This window comes from Sceloporus occidentalis, unplaced genomic scaffold (genome assembly GCF_023333645.1).
Source record: "Sceloporus occidentalis isolate IW3139 unplaced genomic scaffold, rSceOcc1.0.p SCAF_124, whole genome shotgun sequence".
NCBI lineage: Eukaryota > Metazoa > Chordata > Lepidosauria > Squamata > Phrynosomatidae > Sceloporus > Sceloporus occidentalis.
In genome coordinates, this window is record NW_028317104.1 from 952,773 (window position 1) to 975,435 (window position 22,663).

The following is a 22,663-nucleotide window of genomic DNA, read 5'->3' on the forward strand; positions in this document are numbered from 1 at the left end:
TAGGGTCATATAAAGGTGACCCTCCCTCCCTTTATGAAGGACAAAGAATAATAATTTGGAGTGGACAGGATTCGTACTTACTATGGCTGTTACCAGTGTTGATGCACTTCTCCAGGACTTGAGGGTCCTGTCCAAGGGCTTGAGTGAAGATTGGCTCCGTGATTGGCTTTCCCTGCTCCTGGCAGAGGCTCCTGTATCCGGAGATGTTGCCCAGCTGCGGTGTCTGTCGGCAGGTCCAGGACGTGTCGGGCTCGGCTGTCCCGGCCGATGGAGCGGCTTAGTCCTCCCCTTTTGATGCCTGGAGCGGGCGTTCAGCTGCAAACAGGCCCGGTTCCATTCCAGGGCCTGCGGGCGGACATCTCTCCATGGGGACCAGTTGGAGCAGTCCAGGAGCTCCATGTCTGATGAGGAGGGTCTCAGCGGTGCGGTGGAAGCGGCAGCTGCTTTTCTTGAGCCCTGATCTTGTTCTGCTGTTCAGCGGCAAGTTCGTGGACGGAGTCCCTCTGCTTCTGATGGTGGCGTGGTGAGTGCTGTGCGCTCTGGTCCTGGCGCCCGGGTGCCTTTGTCTGCAATGGGGCCTGTGCAGGCTGGGATGTCTGGTGCCTGCTCCAGGCCGGAACACGTGTCCCGCGCTGCTTCCCCTCTAGAACTGCAGTTTATGAAGCTCATGCTTTGGATATCCTGGGTACACCGGCGGTTTTTCAGCGTGGTTCTTTTCCTGCACCCAGTTCTGAGGCCAGGCCTGTTACATCCACCTTGGCGGGCGCTCTGGCAGCAGGTGAGCATGGTTCTGTCTCTTTTTTTCTTCTTTTCCTGTTTCTGGGACGTCTTCCGGGGTCTCTGGGGGGACTCCAGGGGTTGCTAGTGGTACATTTGGGGGCCCATGAGATTCTTCTCCTCTGCTGTTCCAGTTGTTGGCGGGTTATGGGGGGTTGCTCGACCGGCGCAGGCACCAAGTGTCTGGATCTTCTCCAGCAGATGCATGGGGGCTGTATCGTCCGACTGATTCGGCGTAGGGTGCTCCTGTTCTGGGACACAGTATTGGTTCTGTTGAGGTCCGCGGGTCGGCAGGGACAGTTCCTTTGGCCCATGACCTTCCTGTGGCTGGGATGTCCCAAGGGGTTGCAGCTGCAGCTGTGGCAGAGATACCAGGTCCCAGTCCGGCATCGGAGGATTTGGTTCGTTTAGGGGATTCCTCTAGAAGTGAATTGTATGTGTGTTTTGAGGCTCCATTAGGTATGCATTTGAAACAGGAGGTTAGGGAAATGATTTAGTGTAGGGGGTATGTTGAGATTTTTTTTTTGCTCCCGTTAGAGAAGTTTAATTTGACTTGCCCCACGAAAGGGGAAATCAGCAAGAAGGAGGATGAGGAAAAACTGAGGTATCCTTATTCCTCGCACCTTTACGAAATGGCTGCAGGCGTTTGCTATCTTGGCCAGCGTTATCGGGCAAAAAGGTGCCTGAGCACTGTTCGGGTCTATTTTTGTCACGACTAGAAGACCAGCAGTGCAGGAACTTGGTATCATCCACCAGGGTTCTGGAGCAGATTAGGACACTAGCCGAGCTAACAGGGTGGATTAATATACTGAAAACGTAGTCGTTACACAAAGCCGAGGTCAGGGATAAGTGAGAACAGGATAGTCGAATAGCAAGCCGAGTCAAACGCAGGAGACAGGCCAGGGTCAGAACCAAAAATCATAGTTTATTCATACACAGACAAATGCACAAGACACTATCACAGGCACTGATCTAGCATAAAAAACAGGTTTAAATAGTCATTGAGATTGAATTTCCCACCCAGGATTGAAAAGGAGGCTTGGAACACAACGTGTCATGTTCCTTTAAGAGGCTGAATAGATCCTGGAGGAAACGCGATTCTGTACAGCTGATACTGGCCACACGGGGCGCACGCGCCTGAAAGTGCCAGTGACCAAACCGTCGGCATCGGCGGATCCTGGCAGCAGCTAGGGCGTCGAGGGACTTCGGAAGGATGGCGGTTCGAGCGGACGGAAGGTAAGTACTCCGTAGTTACAGTAGTTACAATTTTGTTATCTTGATATCGGTAAGGGTTATAGGACGTTTGGTGGGAGCTCGTGGCTGCCTTATGATGAGCAGTTTAGGCAGAGGATGGCTGTCTGGCAGGGGCTCCGATGGGATGATAAGGATATTGCCTTGTGGCTGTCATTTATGGCACCAGGGAGGCCTAATTCGCATGCCAAAGGGTTTTTGTTGGAGGTTCAATGATGGGAAATGCCACTGGGGTACCCTCTGCCGTTTTAAACAATAAATCCCCAAACACAATATCCTATGGTACAGTGCTATAGGAATAATATGATCTTATTATTCAAAAAGACTAACACAACTTAAAAATGATAGACTAATGATTGCAATATATATATATATATATATATATATATATATACATATACTGTATTTGTTCGATTATAAGACAAGTTTTTTTCTGAGGAAATGCTCTGAAAAATACCCCTGGTCTTATACTCAAGGTCATCTTATAATCAGACCTCAAATAGAGGTCTGACTAAAAAACTAAGATCCAGATTCCTCGCAGCGCTGCAGAGGACCTGGATACTCCTTTCTGGCAGCCAATGGACGTCTGCACGATGCGCACAGACAACGTCTGCACGATGCGCACAGACAACCTCTGCTGCTGCCGGAACTTCTGCAGGGGCTTCTATGACGGAGCGCCATCGTGACATGACCTTCCGGTGCTCCACCATAGAAGCCCCGGCGGAAGTACCGGCCAGTAGCAGTGGAGGTTGTCTACGCACATCACACAGACGTTCATCGGCTGCCAGAGAGGAGAATCCCCTGAAGCGCACAGACAACCTTCGCTGCTACCCAACACTTCCACCGGGGCTTTTATGACCAGCGTGACGTGACCTTCCGGTGCTCAGTCATTGAAGCCCTGACGGAAGTCCTGAGTAGCAGCGGAAGTTGTCTGCGTGCATCGTGCAGACGTCCACAGGCTGCCCCACTTGACACCTGGGAGTCTGGAGCACAGTGGACAAGTCTTGGCATGCATCGGTTAGTCGGGGGGCATATAGGGTGTATAAGGCATATTAGGGGCAGAGTAGCATATCAGGGAGGCAGAGTGGCATTTAGGGGGTATAAGACATATGTGGGGGCAGAGTAGCAAGCCGTGGGGCAGATTTGCATAACTGGGGTGCAGGTTGGCAAATAAAAGGAAATAAAAACAAAAAATGCATTTTTATCAATCATTGTTTTTATTAAATATGAAAAAATAGTTTACATTTGAATTAATATTTACTAATAAAACTTTTTCCTATAGGGTAGTCTTATATTCAGGCTTTTTCTTTTTTTTCTTAAATTAATATTAAAATTTGGGGGGGTCATCTTATAATCAGGGTCGTCTTATAAGTGAGAAAAAATGGTATATTTGGGGTCTGTTTTTGGCCCATTTGAGCTTTTTGCTTCATTTTCGTCTGATTCGTGGGTGGTCTCGAACAAATCCGAATGCACAATTCCAATATATACACATACATACAGAACTGGCAGTTTCTCTGTTTGAATACAGCATTTGGTTCTAACACAATCCTAGTAACTATTAAAGGTTTCATATTTTAAAGAGGTCCTCTCATTTATAATGTTTTTATGAATCTTGCAATACTAACTGTTGCCCTGCTGCTCTTATTACTACTGTTTTCCAAAGCAGACATGTTTGCTTTTTTAGGAGTTGACAGTATAATGGGCAAATTAGGAAGTTCATATTAGAACTGGAAATATTGGAATTGCAAGTTGCAGGTGAGTAGACATGCATCGTTTTAATGAAACAAACTTATTGTCAGCTGGTTTGGAAATTGTGTATACAGCAGATTTTTGCATTTTTGGGGTAATTTCCATCTCTGGCAAATAAATGCCTATAGTGGCTATAGGTAAAAGGGTAGTAATCACCTATCATCATTAGTTTGTTTATGCTAACATATTACTTAATTTACTATAATATGATAGTGAATACTTGCGATTGCAAGTATACATACAGTATAACAGAATTTTAGGGAACAAAATATAAATAATATGTGCATTTACTTACCCATATAAATGCTGCGTGAATATGAATTACCTTGTAAATGTTACCTTCTCATAACATTGATGATATGCATACTTTCCAGTAAATCTTTTTGTAGACTATGAACAAGAATGATTTCTATTTACATTAACTTTATAGTATCAGTCAGTAAATGCATTTTGTTACTCACTGAAGTCACTTTTCTGTATATTTGAGCTGCATTTTGACATTCAGAGTAGGGATATTCAGAAGTAGCCATTTCAAGCATACACATCCCAAATGCATATACATCTACAGCTTCATCATACTTTTCTTCGTACATCTCGGGTGCCATAAACTCTGGTGTCCCTGAAAAAACGAAACCTGAGATTAGAGGGTTACATTACGCAGAAACAACAAAAAATGGGTATTTTATATGCTAGTATTTAAACGCTTTCCATGCACTAATTAGTTGGTTTCGTTGTTTTGGGACTAAAAGACCACATTTGGGAGGCGCGCATTTTTTTATTTGGAATTTTGACATTTGGTCATCCTATGCCCATGTTTTATTTGGGACATCTTTAAAGCCGGCAAATTCAGTTTACTCCATAATACCATATTTTTTTCCAACACCCAGGCTGGTAATGCTGGTATTTTAACTCTTTCCATGCACTGTTTCTACCACCAGCCTTTGTCCTTGAAGGCTGGAGGTGCGGCAATGACGTAAGGATTAGGGGCTGGGCTGGAGATGACGCCAGATTTAAAAACCCAGAAATGCTGGTACCCTGTTGTGGTCCTTTACTGTGCATTGAAGCCTGTGTTCCTGATCTGGGAAATATTGACCTTTTGCCTGCCTGACTACTCTCTGCCTGGTGATTCTGTACTTCTGCCTGATCTCTACACGTACCAGTTTGGCTTGTTTGACTACCCGACTTGTGTTAAGATCCCTGGCTTGTATGACTGCCCACTATGTGTACCGACCCAGTTATCCTGACTATTCTGTTTGTGTTAACCTTTGCTTTGCTGAGTTTCCTGTTATGTATCCTGTCCTGAGCTGGCACCTGAACCTTGCCATATCTACTCAGTACCGGAACTTCCCTGCTTGCACTAAGGCCTCCTTGCTGTTGGGATCCTCTAAGTCATGGTTTACTCCTACTGAGGGCTTCCCTCTTGTAAGTGCCTCTGGTGTGAGCAGATGCGACAGGTATTTTTTTTCTTTAAGTAAGAATTTACAGCTCCTGTTATATGTCATGACATATAAGACCTCAATATGTGTTCAGCAATATCTTGTCACCTTGCCCCCTTGTCCTATTTGGTACATCTTGGAATCTACCAGCCTTTGTCAAACTTGGTGGTACTCAATGGGTATTTCAAATGCTAGTATTTTAACTCTTTCCATGCCAAGATTTTTGTAAAGATACAGCAGTAAATTTAGGACTTTAGGATTTTGCTGATGGTGACATGTTATAATTTATTTATTTTACTAATCCCATTGTGATTAGTAAGCAGGGCTCCATTGACTTGCCTGGTTTATTTTTTAGTGGGCATGTCATCTTGTGAGAGGCAAAATCTATCACTACAGAGCTGATCTTATGATCAGTCAAAATGAGTCCTGGGTGTGTTTTCGGTGTTGCTGGCCTTGATATAGAGGCATTTCAGCAACACAGATCGAGCTTACTGCTAACTTTTTCTAAAGCAGGGGCAAGAGGACCTTGTCGCTTAGGGGAACAGTCAGAAGGTGCCCCTGCTGCATTTTTCACTGATGCTGAATGCCTCAGTATCGAGGCATTACAGCAACACCAAACCCGTTTAACCCCATGACGTACCAGGATGAATTTCCGAACTGTCATCAGGGGGTTAAGTTATTTTTCTATTATTTCTCTAGGCTCTATGTATGTTACATAAAGGGCGATAAATATTTAATTTTATACATATTTATACACATGCACATATAGATTGTTTGAACCAAACCAGGAATAATGGTGATTACTCCCCATTTAGTACCACATTTCTGGCAGTACTTAAAATACAAATAAGTATTCTGGGAAATACTATTGTTCAAAAAATGATTTATGCTTGTACCTATAACACTCTTTGCAAAAGAGGCACTCTTTAAGGTGGCTAAACCTAGGTCTCCTATTTTCACAAAGCCGGTGGGTCCTGTGATGAAGATATTGTCACATTTAAGGTCACGATGGATGATTGGAGGGCTACGCGTATGGAGGAAATGAAGTCCTTTAAGGATCTGACGGCTCCACCTCTGCAAAACTTTTAACTTCATCTCTTTGAATCTTTTTAAATAGCTGAAGAAAAAAAGATTAATTAATAAAAAACACTTTCTTTAAAGATATATAATATATAACAGCCTTTTTACAATGTGAAATCTCTTATACTCATGGGTGGGCCTTAGCATAAGGTCCAATCAGAGTGTACATGTTCCACTCTGATTAGCTTTTTTCCCAAAATAAATATCTCTTGAACTTTCATTTTTTAAAGATAGAGGGGTCCTGTAGGACAGAAACCTGCTAATAGACTAAGTATCAGTAGCACATAGGCACAGTGTACAGACCAGATCCCTCGATTTTGCCTATATATTTCTACCCTGTACAGTACACACTACTGTTTTCCCTAGCCACACACAGAGCCCCAAGAATGCAAGCAGCCAATGACATCTCCAATAATAGTAAGAGGAGGAGTGTGGAATATGGTAACCAGGCGAAAGCAAACAAGGTAGAGAGAGAGAAACAAGGGATAAAGAGACAGTAAAACAAGGGAAGGGAGACAATAGAGAAAGAGTCAAGAGAGGGAGGGAGAGAGGGAAGAAAGAGGAAAGAGTGGAAGAAGGGAAAGGACAGAGGGAGAGAGAGAAAAAGTGGGAGGAAGAAGGAAAAGAAAGAAGGGGGAAAGGGAAAGAAAGCAAGCAGAATAGAAGTGCATTCCTTACACGCAGAAAACAACAGGTATTGTTTAATAATAAAACTCACGTCTTTAAAGTCCCAGATGTCATTAGCTCAGTGACCAGGACAATACAGATCTGTCCCTTCACTGTTGATTTCCAGGAATCATAAAACCTAACAATGTTAGGGTGCTGTAGACCTTTTAGCATCTCCACTTCCTCACTGAATCTTTGACGCTCTACTTTAGTAAGTTTTCTTGTCTAGAGAAAAAGAAGAATACCGTTGAGTGCACAGATTATGATAAATTTAGTACATACGTAGCTCGAACAATGGTTATCAGGGTCACTTGTGACAGTAGTGGCAACTGAAAATGTTTATTTAGTGGCTGGTACTGACATGGTATAACAAGAGAAAAACGAGTACAAGGGTACTCTTTCTATAAAAAAGACAGGGAAGGCAAGAAAGGAGACCCAAAATGTGAAGGATGAAAATCTAGTGAAGAGAACATAAAGTCAGCTTGCTTGCATAACAATGTGATAAAAGTACCGTAACATGTGTAGGTGTGATTTATAGAACCCTTGTACAAGAAGAAGGATTAATCTATTAATTAAGGAAATAGTTAAAATGACATTGAAGAGAGAGTGACTTTAATTGTCAAAGTAGCTGGTTGTGCCAGGAGTACAGATATTCTAAATTCCCTACTGGGATTATCTTTAAAACAAGTAGTTGAGGTGCCAACTGGTAAGGAGGCCATATTAATTTTAGTGTTCACAAAGAGAGATTAGGTGTTGAATATTACTATAGGTGACATTTTGGAATCTAGTGATCATCAGTTTACTCACACCACGCAGCAGAAAATTGTATTAGGCTCCTCAGAGCAAAACATTAAAGAGACTAGGGCTGCAACAACTAATCGATAACATTGATAATAATCGATAATGAAAATCGTTGCCAACAAATTTCATTATCGATAAGTTTAATACATTTTTATCGATTATAAGATGAGGGTTTTTTCAGAGCAAAATCAGCGTGACTCACAGCAGTTACTACTTACAGTCCCTCCCTGCAGTCACTCTAACGGTTGGCCCCGCCCCCTTTCTGCTTCCCAGTCCCTCCATGCAGTCATTCTGATTGGCCACACCCCTTTCTTTCTCCCAGTCCCTCTCTGCAGTCACGCTGATGATTGGCCCCGCCCATTTCCTATAGCATCCACATGGCTCAGCAACTCAGCTAACTGTGAGTTAGAGGCTGCTGAAAGTTAGGGGAGGTGGGGGTTAATTTAGGGGCAGTTATGGTTAATGGGGTGTTTAGGGTTAATTTAGGGGAAGTTATGGTGAATGGGGCGTTTAGGGTTAATTTAGGGGCAGTTATGGTTAATGGGGTGTTTAGGGTTATTTAGGGGCAGTTATGGTTGATGGGGTGTTAAGGGTTAATTTAGGGGCGGTTATGGTTACTGGGGTATTTAGGGTTAATTTAATGCTGAGGACTGAGGGTTAATTAATTTAATAAGGTTAACTTAAGGTGCAGTTAAAGGTAAAAGGGGACAAACTAAGGGGAATCTAAATCCTGGGGGGCAGTGAAGATTAATCCTGTACTTCTTTATAAAAGTATTGTTTCAGTGTGCTGCGAACGAGTCTGTGAATCTATGAGGGCACTATGGGATATCTGGGGGGGCGTATAAGGCATATCTGGGGAGGATGGAGTGACATATCTGGGGGTATAAGGCATATCAGGGGGCACAGTGGCATATCAGGGTGGTATAAGGCATATGCTGGGAGGGCAGAGGGAGAAAAAGAGTCAATTGATACATATGAGTTTATCGAGAAAGAGGTTCTACTTTAATTGTCTAAGGTAAAAAGAAATAATTCAAAGGGGGTCTGATGGGATACACCCAAAGTTATTAAAAGAGTTTAGTGGTGTACTAGCAAAAAGCTATTTATTTAACCACTCTTAACCCCTATAGACCTACTGGTACCTCCAGAAAAGGCAAAGCAAGATGCCTTATGGACATATCAGTACGTCTTGTACAAAATGCAGGGCACACTCCTGTGCACACCACATCTGGCCTGCTTCCACTCTCGGGGACTGCCCCACATCCAAGGCCATCCCAGAGATCCACCTATTTGGGAGCAACATGACATGATTGCTGTGATGACCAATCTAAAATGACCAATACTGGCCATAGAGGTCTCTGTCCTGTAAGTCCTGACCCGATGGATAGTAAAACACCACACATAAACCCCCTCTGAAAACACATGTGGGCCAATCTGCGTCCGAGCTCCATAGTCTTTAGAGTCTCTGGAAATGTGACACTCTGTATCAGGGGTACACCAAGTCCTAAAATTAGCACTATAGTTTCACAAAAATCCTTGCATGGAAAGAATTAAAATAATGAATAATAATTTGTAATATCCATGGTGTGTCTAGTTTTCAAAAATATTTGATGGGATATATCTAATTGGCCAGGTTGAAAGATGTCCCACATAGGACATGGGCAGAGACTGACCAGATGTAAAAAATTTTTAAAAAATGCACACCTCCCAAATATAGTATTTTAGCCCACAAACAACCCAACAAAACTACACATGGGTGGTATCGCTGTACTCAGGAGCTGAATACATATTGTGGTGCTGTTTGGCTGTGACATATACCAGGGGCTGTAAGTTGTTTCCTAAAAATACCCTGAGGTGTCTAGTTTTCAAAAATATATGGTTTGATGGTTTAAATTGAATTGGTCGGCTTCAAAGATGTTCCAAATAGAACACGGGGCAGAATCTTCAACATGTCAAAATTAAAAAAATCTGAATTGTGCATGCCTCAAATGTGGCCTACTACCTCCTAACAACTCGAAAAACCTCTGCATGAGGGGCATCATTATACTCAGGAGATGTTGCTGAACACATATTGCGGTGTTGTTTATACCTTAAGTAAAATGTATTACGTTTATATGTTTTGATTGTAAATTATATGACACAATCAAAATTATGGCATCTAAGGAAAGCCCTCCCTGCCCTGAAAAAAACAATATATAACTTTTGTGTGTACAGTAAATGAGAAAGAAGAAAATTACAGCTAAACACAAGCACAGCAGAAATGTTAAAACAACCATTTAGACAAGGCAAATCGAAGGGTTTTTGTAACATGAATCATGAGAGGTAATAAAGCTGTCCCTTTTATAAACTTCAGACTTTGGATAAATCTGCAACAAGGATATGTTTTCCTCATCTACACATTTTTCATTTGTTTCTGGTCAAGATGATCTGCGCTAGTTGGTGAGGTAATTGATGGCTGGCTAGAGCGCAGATCTTAGCAATCAGAGATACAGTTGATTTGGGTGGCCCTAGCACAAGTAGCTAAGTGCAGGACCAGGGGGGTGGTTTTATGGTGCGTGGCAAGCAGTGTGTGCACCTTGCAGAGAATGTTATACTACACCTATGTCAGTACCTTCAGGGACCCAAGACAGTCATCAATATTGCATCACTTAGCTAACAAATTAGATAAGTTGCTTCATATATTTTATTACCGTTTGCTTTGAAATAAATTGTCATAAACACACATTGTTTCTATGTCTTTATTTTATATAATGAATTGACTTTACACCCATCAAGGCTAATTTCCTAATTAGTCATTAGTCAGCTTAGACTCAGGATAAGTTTATCCTTGTCCCATGCATGTTAAAATGTTCTCACTGTTTTAACCTTTACCACTTCTGCTGTGGGGGGCGTTCCACTTATTTACACTTTATTTTTAGATTATGACTTCTTCTAACATTTCTTCTCACTTAAATATTCTTTTCTCCTGTACTTTGTTAAATCACGTGAGATACTTAAATGCAGTAGGTAGAAAAGAAGGTAGGAAATCATTCAGTAAGACTGAGTGACAGTGAGAGTGGATTGGTATGTGTGGAATCTGTGGATTGGTATGTGTGGAATCTGTGGATTGGTATATCTGTGGATTGGTATGTGTGGAATCTGTGGATTGATATGTGTGGAATCTGTGGATTGGTATGTGTGGAATCTGTGGATTTGGATATGTGTGGATTGGTATATGTGTGGATTGGTATATGTGTGGTTTGGTATGTGTGGAATCTGTGGATTGGTATATGTGTGGAATCTGTGGATTGGTATATGTGTGGATTGGTATATGTGTGGAATCTGTGGATTGGTATATGTGTGGAATCTGTGGATTTGTATGTGTGGAATCTGTGGATTGGTATATGTGTGGATTGGTATATGTGTGGAATCTGTGGATTGGTATGTGTGGATTGGCATGTTTGGAATCTGTGGATTGGTATGTGTGGATTGGTATGTGTGGAATCTGTGGATTGGTATGTGTGGATTGGTATGTGTGGAATCTGGATTGGTATGTGTGGAATCTGTGGATTGGTAAGTGTGGATTGGTAAATGTGTGAGAGTGATGGGTGTTATGCTGTACCATTTCCAATGTCTTTTTCATTATAATTATGCTCTAAAGTACATCATAACTCCCATCACTCTATACTGTTCCATACAGTGGCAGAGCTGGGAGACAGAGGCCTTGCACCCCCACCGCAGGACTCCTGAAAGGTAAGTGAACTTCAAAGGGGGCAGAGGGTAGATAGTTAGGAGGGGGTAGATAGGGAGAAGGGAGTGAGACGGGGGGATAGGGGGTAGATAGGGAGAAGGGAGTGAGAAGGGGTAGATAGGGCAGAAGGGGGTGATAATGGGTAGATAGGGAGAAAGGAGGGTAGCAAGAATATTGAAATAAAGAGTCAGAATGAGAGAGCGAAAATGAATGGATTAATGTGTGGATGAATTGTGTGAATGAGTGAGAGAATTAAAGAATTTGTGAGAATGCATCAATAAATATGTGTAAATAATTTGTGTGAAAGAATAAATGATTGTGTGAATGAAAGTGAATTAGTGACTGTAAAAGTGTTTGTGTTAATCATAGGTGTATAGTTGATTTGTCAAAAAGGCAAAGATGGTATAAGCAGGGTGTTTATGGGACAAAAATGGCACAGGCAGGGTGTTTATGGGACAAAGATGGCACAGGTAGCGTGTTCATGGGACAAAGATGGAGTACACTCGGCTGTTTGGGAACAATGCTGACTCATGCTGGGCTGTTTGGGGGCAAAGATGGCACGTCCTATGTGTGTGTAATTTGGGTGCTGGTCAGGTTCTATGTGGGCAATGTGGACGCTGGTTTTTTTGGAGGGTTATTAAAGAAAGCACTATTATATGTTCAGTAAATGTTATTTAAATGTATTTATTTTACTTATAAGTTATTAATTTATTTTTTCAGATTTCTTGTTGTTTACAGTTGACATACAGTTTACAAATTGGTGCAATAAATATTCTTAACATAATTTTGTAGATGTCTTTACATTTGGTGGGGGGGGGGTGCCACTTACAGGATCCGCCCCGGGTGCCAAATACTCTAGGTACGCCTCTGCTTAAATGTCCATATCACATCTCCCCTCTATCTTCTTTCCCCCAAGCTATACATATTGAGATGCCTTATTCATTCCTGATCATTTTCATCCTGCAAAGCTTTCCGTATTTTGGTAGCCCTCCTTTGAACTCTCTCAAGAATGTCAACATCCTTCTGGAGGTAGGGTCTCCAGAACGGCACACAATATTTTAGGTTAGTTGTGACCAGGTATCTGTAAAGTAGTGAGACCATTAAGATCTTTTGTAATGTTACTAAAATATTAAACGTAAGGGATTAAAAAACAAGTTGTCATTGTGTAATATACTATAATTGGCTCTTATGACATCACTTAATAAATACTTAAAAACAAGGTGATGTATTATAGTTAATTGCACTTTGAGAACTTCAAACAATGAAATGTTGCTAAATACTTAATATTTAAATAATAACAATATATAAATAATACCAATGATACTGTCCATTACACACCAATTATTTTAAACATGTCACAAACATATAAATTATCCCCGTTGAACACTGTAGCACTTTAAAGTATTAAGAATAAATAATTAGATTGTGTCATATTATTATGTATCTGACAGAACATGCTGGCATTAAATTTAAAAAAATAATAATGGTGTCAAGGTAAGATCTACAAGTTTTATAGATGTAGTAATAGTAGGTACACACCCTTTAGGAAAATGTTTTATTAAGGCAGTTTGATATTGATACCATATTTTTAGTGTGTTACTGGTTACTATAATGCTTTAATTTTGTTATAAAACTAATAAAACTGACAGCTTGTAATAAAACAATCAAATTTTAATCAACAGAATGAAGAATCATAGCATCATACACACCAAATCCCCATTAACCACTTTGCTTGCTACTGACACATTTTCACTATGCCTTGTGTCATGGAACTCCATAACCCAAAACCTTTTACTCCCCTTTCCTTCCTTAATGCCTCCTTTTTCTAAGTGCTCATATATACACTTTATTGGGTACACCTATGATATATGTTATACCATGTTGTGAGTAAATGTATAGATCAGGGTGTTGCTGTAGATGTTGTCTATTTAGGTTTTGCAAAACCATTTGACACTGTTGCACACCAGGAGTTATTGTCTAAGAGAGGATCTTATCACATGTACAAATATATACAAGGTCAGTATAAACAGCTCTCTAGTGATCTATTCACCAAGAGGTCTCTACGGAAGACACGTGGGTGATCAGTTGAGATTTGAGGAAAAGTGATTTCAGCATCAGCAAAGGAAAGGGTTCTTCACAGTAAGAACAATAAGAATATGGAATTCTCTGCTTAAGGATGTTGTATTATCCAACTCTGGATATTTTTAAGAAAGGTCTGGATGCATTTCTGGTTAAGCAAGTTAAGCAAGGGAGTAATCTGATTGCCACGATGGAATCAAGAAGGATTTTTTTCCCTGTTGTGAGCTTTGTGACATGGTGCATTATCCTGCTGGAAGTAGCCATCAGAATATGGGCACATTGTGGTCATTTCTAAGATCGTTTGAGCAGGGCCCTCCTCACCTGTTGACTCTGTAAGTCAAATTGTTATGTTACATACTACTTGTTGTGTCCTGTCCACCCATTGTACAGCGCTATGGAATTTGATGGCGCTATATAAAACAATAAATAATAATAATAGAGAGATGGAGATGGTCATCAACAATACTTAGGTAGGCTGTCACATTTAAATGATGCTCAGTTGGTACTGTGACAAACCCTGTAGCACAAGGGCCATAAATGCCACAGATAGGGGCACCAGCTTGTAGCAAAAACAGTGCTTTATTTTTAACTGCTCAAACCCCAAAACCAAATCATAAAAAGAAAAACCTATCTCCCAATTGGAGCCCTCTCTAACTAAACTATGCTGGCCCAGACTAGCCAGCCTAAACACCCACTAACTTGACCTCCCAGCCAGACCCAGCTAAGCCAGGCTCTGGAAAACCTCCCCCAGACAGTATACACCTTACGAAAAAATTACTGCAGTTTTTCTGAAGTAATACTGCAGTTTTTTGGACATGAAAAAACTGCAATACTGCACTTTTACTGCAGTATTACTGCACATTTACTGCAGTATTACTGCATTTGTACTTCACTGTACTGCAGTTTTACTGCAGTTATTTTTGTACGGAAGTACAAATGCAATAAAGCTGCAGTACATTGAAGTACACTGTAGGTTTGCAGTATAAAAAAAAAAGTGCACTAAATGTGCAGTAATACTGCAGTACAACTGCAGTACAGTGGAGTACAAATGCAGTAAAACTACAGTAAAAGTGCAGTATTGCAGTTTTTTCATGTCCAAAAAACTGCAGTATTACTTCAGAAAAACTGCAGTAATTTTTTGTAAGGGACAAAAGCTCCAGGTTGGTAATGCCTCACTTGGCTCACGGATGGTCCTCTTCAGGGCCTCTCCTTGCCCTGGGAGCACAGGGAAACGTCCTCTTCCCCCAGGGAAACGTCCTCTCTCAGCTCATGCTCCAGGAGGTTTTAATACCCAGCACCTGGGCCTGATGCAGGCCCCATAGTAGTCCCGGACCAGATCCTGCAGACCTCTAACCTCTTGGAAAAGCTGGCACGGATTTTCCACTGAACGGGGGGATGGAGCATTGGCCCACCCTGCTCTCCAACTGCTCCACCCCAAGGACCCATATGTATGATCTTCATTGCACCTGCGCCCAAAAGCCATGCTAATCATCTCTCTAGGGTTAACAGCCTCACAGTACTAAGGGGCCCAAAGTGTGCCAAGAAAATGTTCCCTATACCATTACACTACCACCAGCCTGAACCGTTGATACAAGGAAGAAATTGGGGAAGAAAAATCCAGGCTGGGAATATGTATTAAATGGGAAAACACTGGGGACGACTGACATGGAAAAGGACTTAGGAGTTTTAGTTAACAGTAAATTTACCTGTAGCGACCAGTGTCAGGCAGCTGCTGCTAAGGCAAATAAAATCATGGGGTGCATCAAAAGGGGCATAGATGCCCACGACAAGGAAATAATTCTACCACTGTACAAGTCACTAGTCAGACCACACATGGAATACTGTGTACAGTACTGGGCACCAGTGTACAAGAAAGATATAGTGGAGCTGGAGAGGGTTCAAAGACGGGCAAGCAGAGTAATAAGGGGAATGGGAGGACTACAGTACCCAGAAAGATTATCAGAATTAGGGTTATTTAGTTTGGAAAAAAGACGGCTTAGGGGGGATTTAATAACTATGTATAAATATATAAGGGGACAGTACAGAGATCACTCCCAGGACCTATTTATACCCAGGACTGTATCTATAACAAGGGGACATCCTCTACGGTTGGAGGAAAGAAGGTTTCTACACCAGCACAGACGGGGGTTCTTTACAGTAAGAGCGGTGAGATTATGGAACTCTCTGCCAGAGGAAGTGGTTATGGCAAACTCAATAAAAGAGTTCAAAAGGAGCCTGGACGTGTTTCTTGAAAGCAATAATATTACAAGTTATGGATATTAGATTAATAGGGACAGAACGTTGATCCAGGGATTTATTCTGATTGCCATATTTGGAGTCGGGAAGGAATTTTCCCCCTGGTATGGGGCAATTGGCATCTGCTTCATAAGGGTTTTTTTGCCTTCCTCTGGATCAACACAGTAGGGACACAATATGTATATAGGTTGAACTTGATGGACTTTGGTCTTTTTTCAACCTTATGAACTATGTTACTATGTTACTAAGGTCGGTGTTTCCTTGAATACAAGGTTCAGGCTTGAGGGTACCAAGCACCCTGAATGAGAGATTGAATAATTTTGAATAAATGGATTTCCGATGGGCCTGTCATAGGTTCTGTATTATTCAGATTACCTAACGTTTATAACAATGCAAGGTATGTACTCACAACCAAATGTTTGTTAGCGTAAAGGGCTAATCTCTGTATAAAAGTGGTAAAATTACCCCTAGAGCCTGACACTGGTTATCACTCATATTTGACAGTGTATTCTACTTCGAAGGTAAGTGGGTGTTTTGTCATTAGTTTAGCTTTAAAAAGCTTTTAAAGTCATTAATGAGCTCGCGTTTGAAACCAATGTGATGACATACTGTGGTACTCAGTTAGTTACCCAAGTCTGTCTTATTACAGAGATATGATATAGCAAAGGATCACCGGAGCTGCTTATAAATATGAACTCCACTCTGTAAGTAGCAACAATACATATTCAAAAAGCTCTCAATGAGAGAGACAGGGAAACAGAGGAGTAGGTACTCACTGGATACAAGTGTATCACCATCAATAATGAATATGAAAAAAACCAGAAGACTCAGCATTTGTTCATGCCGAAACTGGTCGGTGTTTCCATTAATAAAGAGGAGAACTGTTCTTCACCATTATCCTGGCTGAGTCTTCTTCATATTCATTATTGATGGTGATACACTTGTATCCAGTGAGTACCTACTCCTCTGTTTCCCCTGTCTCTCTCATTGAGAGCTTTTTGATTATTACAGAGATTTGCACTGGAGAGAAAATTGTCTAAGTCATAACATGTATTGGAAAGAGCCAAACTGGGATTTTTTCCCTTCTTTTGGATCAACAGCAACAAATTAACAGATATAGGAAAGGCTGAACTTGATGGACGCATGTCTTTTTCCAGCCTACAGAACTATGTAACTAACTATGTATTTTAATGCATATGATAGCTAAGTGGTCCCTTGTGATTCCAGCTGCAAATGGATGGAGGGATTTTGCAGAATTCCCTAATATGTATTTGCCCCTTCCCAAATTCCAACTATTTGCCATGCAAGGAGGTGGGTCTGGCCAAACACATTTACTGACACATGATATACTTACCACCAATCAGCTCCAGTGACGCTGAATGTCCCTTTAATCAGTCACATCCAGATTTTTACTAATGAAAGTCTACAGACATAGTTAACACTGTTTTAAATAATAAGCTAAGTGCCGGGGTTTACGTGGAGGAAAGTCACACGATAAAGGATGTTTATTGGGAAAAAATTAGATAAAACCAGGTTTATGTGAATGGTAACCTATATTTCAGCACTGCATTTTATGCTCACAAAGAACATATGTTTTTTCAACGAGACTCTCCCTTTGAGAACACTTCATTGCATGTTCCTTGTATATGTAAAGTGCCATTCTGAAACCACCATTTGTTATACTAGGTTTTCCCAAAAAACATTTGACAGATTACAGAGGCAGAATATGACAAGCAATGTATGTCAGCAAACACCAATTAAAGTTTCCAAGTACTTTATATGCAACTTTGTCACAATGAACCAATTGTATAAGAGTCCAAATGTCTTGGAATGCTCTGTTCTTTTGGAATAGATGTCAAAAGCAACATAGGTGACAGCCAGAAATTAAGAGCCACTTTAACCCTGTTCTGGGTGCATTTCTCTGAGCTCACCGGTGCATTGTAGTTTTTCCATTTATATTGAGGCCAAGCATTAAAGCTCATAACAAGACAGAAAAAGTAAGGAAAATATATTTTTCATGAGGGAAATGCCAAATATCCCTGTGGATCTATATTTGTTAAATACATCACTGAGCCACTGCTGTTTTTTTATTTATTTACTGTGTATGGCTCTCAGGGTAATAAAGCTGATGAATGTAGTGTTTTAAGTAGTCATTACTGCATCCAGTCACCCTACCCATAAACAATAGCTTTTGTGCTGTAAGTTAGGTGTTAACATACCACATTTATAAGAGGAAAGTCTACATGGTTAAAAGGTTATGGACTTCGACAAAGGCAATTCCTCCCCCTGGGCTAATCTACAAAAAGGCCACTCGGATGCCTAATTCAGGCCAGCCTGCTCATAGAGTTGGGGCTCAGTGGGGTCATGTAACAAAGCATTAAGTTAGTTAAGTTAGTATTAGCAGTAGCATAGTGCAAACTGCCTCAAAGAAAGGCATAGGCTTTGTGGAAGGTTACTGAATGGGTGTGTGTTGCAGTGAGTGTGTGTCTCTGTGTTAAAATAAGTCTGTGTTACTGTTTGTGTGTAAGTGCGTTAGTGTTTGTGTTATGGTATGGAGCAAGTAGGGGGGTGGAGCAAGTAGAGTTTACAGCGTGGATCTTAAACAGGAAGAGGTGTGACCTGAAAAATTAAGATTATGTAATGTGTGAGTTTAAGCCTACAGCCGCACAAAACCTAAATACACAGCTGGATGCTTGGGATGGCAGGGTACAAATAGTGAACAGTACTCCCTACAGACCTTGGTTATCCTCCCAGTGTCAGTAAGGATTACGCCCTTGTTTGCCTTATTGTGAATGATAAGCTACGTTGACCATTTAGGTGTTAAAATGCTCTAGTCACTGCTAGAAGTATAGAAGTTTGTGTGTGCGACAGTATTGTGTGTTTCCACAATGTGTGTATATTCCCTGCCAATTGGATTCAAGATTGTCCTGGGATCTACCACATTCAGTATGTGAATCAACAAAATCATACCTGAATTTTGTCTTCAGATCTTAAAGCTAGTCTTGTCCTATAAAGGTCAAGATCTACCCAAGCATTAAAATAACCTCCTATAGTTACATCAGAGTAATACATACTGTAATTCCCAATAACATTACATTTAAAGACGTTAAATCTCTAAAATAGCTTTATAAAGTATAATAATAGTGTATCTTATAGAAAATTAGGTATAAGGGAGTTATGTTCATTTTATGCATTTTCTATGTACCTGTCCTGCACCTCATTCATGGCCCACCTTTGTCCTATTCTTTCCCTCCGTGGCTGTTGTGTAAATGAAATCAGGCTATAATCTAATTTTCTTAATTGTAGCCACAGTATATGTGGCATTCCACCAAATGCAAAGGCATAGAAGCAGTGATATGGGGAATAAATTGATTTGGCTATGCTCCCTCACAGGGGTTTATATATCCTGCTATCCTGAAGAAGATTCACTCCCTGGGCAGGAATTAACTCCCCTGTACTGAATTACAGAGGGCTGTATGAATATTCATATTATTCAAACCAGAGGAGTGTGTCCCAAACAAAACTCACTACTACCATAATGTATACAATATAAGGAGTGTTTCTAGATAGCAGCTATCCTACTTCAGATGCTCCATGGACTCAAAATTGCATTGTGGGTTTCAAACAGAGGAAGTAGCTGATGATTCAGTATAATGTAGTGAGAAACACCAAATATAGGTTTATACTTTTAACCTTACTTTTAAAATAAAACTGTCACTAATGAATTAAAAATAAAACATATCTACATCCTTCTGGAGATACGGTCTCCAGTACTGTACACAATACTCCCAAGTGAGGTCTCACCAGTTCTCTGTACAACGGCATAAGCAGTTCCCTCTTTCTACTGCTAATACCTCTCGCTATACAACCAAGCATTCTGCTAGCATTACCTGCTGCTCTACTGCATTGTCTACCTACCTTTAAATCCTCAGAAATAATTACCCATAAATCCCTTCCTCGCACGTTAAGGTTAGGACAGTATCAAATATTCTATACTCTGTCCTTGGGTTGTTATACCCTAGATGCATTAGTTTGCATTTATCCACATTAAATGCCAGTTGCCACAGCTCTGACCATTTTTCCAGTTTACCTAAATAATTTTCCATTTGGCTTATCCCTCCAGGAACATCAAGCCTGGGCAGACATGCATAACTTGGGGGCAGGTTGGAAAATAAAAGGAAATAAAAACAAAAAAAATATTTTTCTCAATCATAGCTTTTATTAAAAAAAATAGTTTACATAGGTTACATGAATTAACATTTACTAGTAAAACTAAAGGGTCGTCTTATATTCAGGCTTTTTCTTTTTTTTTCCTAAATTAATATTCAGATTTTGGGGGGTCGTCTTATAATCAAGCAAATACGCTATATATAAAAATATGATTGTTAACAGCAATCACACTCCTATCATGCCCAGGCAAACCAAGGTTCCAGCATGTACTGGCATTTGGCATGATAAGAGTGGAATTGTTAATGGCAATCACACTCCTATCATGCCCAGGCAACAAGTAAATGCAGGAACTTGGGCATGATAGGACTGTGATTGCTGTTATCAATCATACTCTTATTCTAAATGATACCCAATAAACTTTATAACGCAGCTTTATAAAACTTGTGTAGTGAGGTTCCCACAAAATGATATAACTACAGGAAATCTGGTATCATCATTGCCTTCAAATTCAACCTTATATCAGCTAGTGGATCAAAAAGAAATTTCAGTTTCTTAGAAGCCTAGCCAGTGGAAAATACCACAAGGTTATCAGAACATAAACCTGTAATGTCATACCAAGGTCAGACTGTCCCATCAGGGGCATAACAAGAAATCATAGGGCCCCAGTGCAAAAATTGTCTTAAAAAATAGCCCCCAATAATTGGCACCTATTAACATTGATGCTCTAAAGTATTTGCTCTTTCCTCACCCTGACACTAGATTTGTACAATATGTAATTTTCATGGTGAGTTTCACACTAGCATTATTCTCTTTCCATTCTCGTGCTATGAGTGCCATAACCCTTTATCAGCGGCTGCCGAATCTGACTCATAGCTAAAGAGGTTGGGAAAGGATTTACCATAGTCCCATTTGGAAGGTCAGCCAATTAGGAAATTGGTCCCTTGTTCATCTTTGAATCAATCAAATCTGAAACTTTCCTCAGCGTCACCCAATTTAGACAAGGCTGCTAGCTGTCCAAAACTGACATCTCAGATACTTTAAAAGTACTAACCATTAACCTAAATTTTGGCGTCTGCATGCATCAGTTCTATTATTCCCTCTGTCTAGCCAACATACAGATTCAAAATCAGTCATATACTAGCCAAGTGGTAGCTGCATGTACTATACCTCTCAGATTAAAAGGAAAACACTTCGATGATACAATTACAGATACAAGGATTATAGCATTTATAAAGAGGGTATAGATGAGAGTGAAGTCTGCAATGGGGAGAGTGACAATGTTTTTCAGTCCTGACCGAAATCCATAGTGTCAGCAAAAGTGGTGATGAAACTGTAAGGATGAAAGAACCAATTACCTTACCTTCTGCCTCCACAATCCGCCAACACTCCAAGGTTCCTTCAACAGCAGCCGCCGTTCCTGTCTGTCTTCTGCAGTTGACCAGGCCAGTTAGGTGGTTATTCTGTCCTCGCCTATCCCTGACTTCGGCTCTATGTACTGACTACGCCAACTGAACGTTTACATGTTCCAGCTTTTTTCAGCTTTGTGCTCCTGTTTGCCATATTTCTCTGGTGGTTACTATCAATTTCCTGCACTGCTGCTCTTCTAGCCGTGACAAAGGAGGCGTCTTAATCTGTCCATGGGAGACAGATCTAGAAAAAAGCCTCATTCCACTCCTATTGCTCAGAAGAATTAGGCAATTATTTTCCTATCTGAAGTACTGGCTCAGCTTTCTAGAAGTATTGTTCCAATTGGAAAAGTAATGCAGCTCAAATGTTTTAAAGTGGGCCTGTGTTGAGGATGTTAAACATCAACAACTCATTGAAGGTTTGAAAGCCTGAGGGCCAACGTCCTACCTACAGACCGTGGGCCCTGGCCTTGGAAGGAGTTCTGTTTTTCGGAAGGTGGGTCCAGGTGGCCCGTTTGGACTACTTCTTCCCACTAGTACAGAGTGCCATGTTTCCCCAATTATCAGAGAATCTAAAGACTGTTGAGCTCAGACACAGAGTTGGGGTACCTACATTTTGGAAGGGGGCTTTATGTGGGGTGTGTTACTTTCCATCAGGTCAGGACTTACAGGACAGAGACCTCTATGGCCAGTATTTGCAGCAAGATCTGATATTCAGCCGGTTTCAGCCAGAAGTCACGGAATCGCCCGTGTTTACCACCTACTGGGCTGAGGTGGGCTGAGTCGTGTGCAAAGGAGGGCCTGATTGAGAACAGTGTGTTTGGCTGTTACTATTGTATGTAAATTATAATTAATACATTTTGCAGTATTTCTCTCCCATGTATTTCTATTCCGCTTGGTTATTATCCATTGTAATGCTCCCATGGTCAGGAAATTGCAAAATTGTTTTCTACTTACTGTTATTTTCTATTCCTGGTATTCTGTTTTCATGTTTTTTTGGGGGGGGTTGACTTTATAATGCAGGCTACTGAGCAGGGGGCGATCAGGTGACCTTATACTATCTCCAACCTATTGAATTTTGTCCTGAGGAGCTATCCATTGTAATGCTGGCATAGCCAGGAAATTAAAATTATGCTAAGTAGGAAACAATTTTGCTATATACCGTATTTGCTCGATTATAAGACGACCCCCAAAATCTGAATATTAATTTATGAAAAAAGAAAAAGCCCAAATATAAGACGACCCTATAGGAAAAAAAGTTACCA

The 22,663-nt window shown here is 40.9% G+C and overlaps 1 protein-coding gene across 1 annotated transcript in view; it reads right to left on the reverse strand.

Moving 5' to 3' along the window:
* Window positions 1-22,663, reverse strand: part of LOC149282008 (serine/threonine-protein kinase WNK4-like) — a 105,413-nt gene that overhangs the window by 21,472 nt on the left and 61,278 nt on the right. Inside the window, exons 3-5 of the mRNA XM_089498680.1 lie at window positions 7,012-7,184; window positions 6,110-6,330; window positions 4,239-4,396 (exon numbers count right to left, since the gene is read on the reverse strand). Coding sequence (XP_089354806.1) covers window positions 4,239-4,396; window positions 6,110-6,330; window positions 7,012-7,184 — 552 coding nt within the window. The remainder of the gene's footprint in view (window positions 1-4,238; window positions 4,397-6,109; window positions 6,331-7,011; window positions 7,185-22,663) is intronic.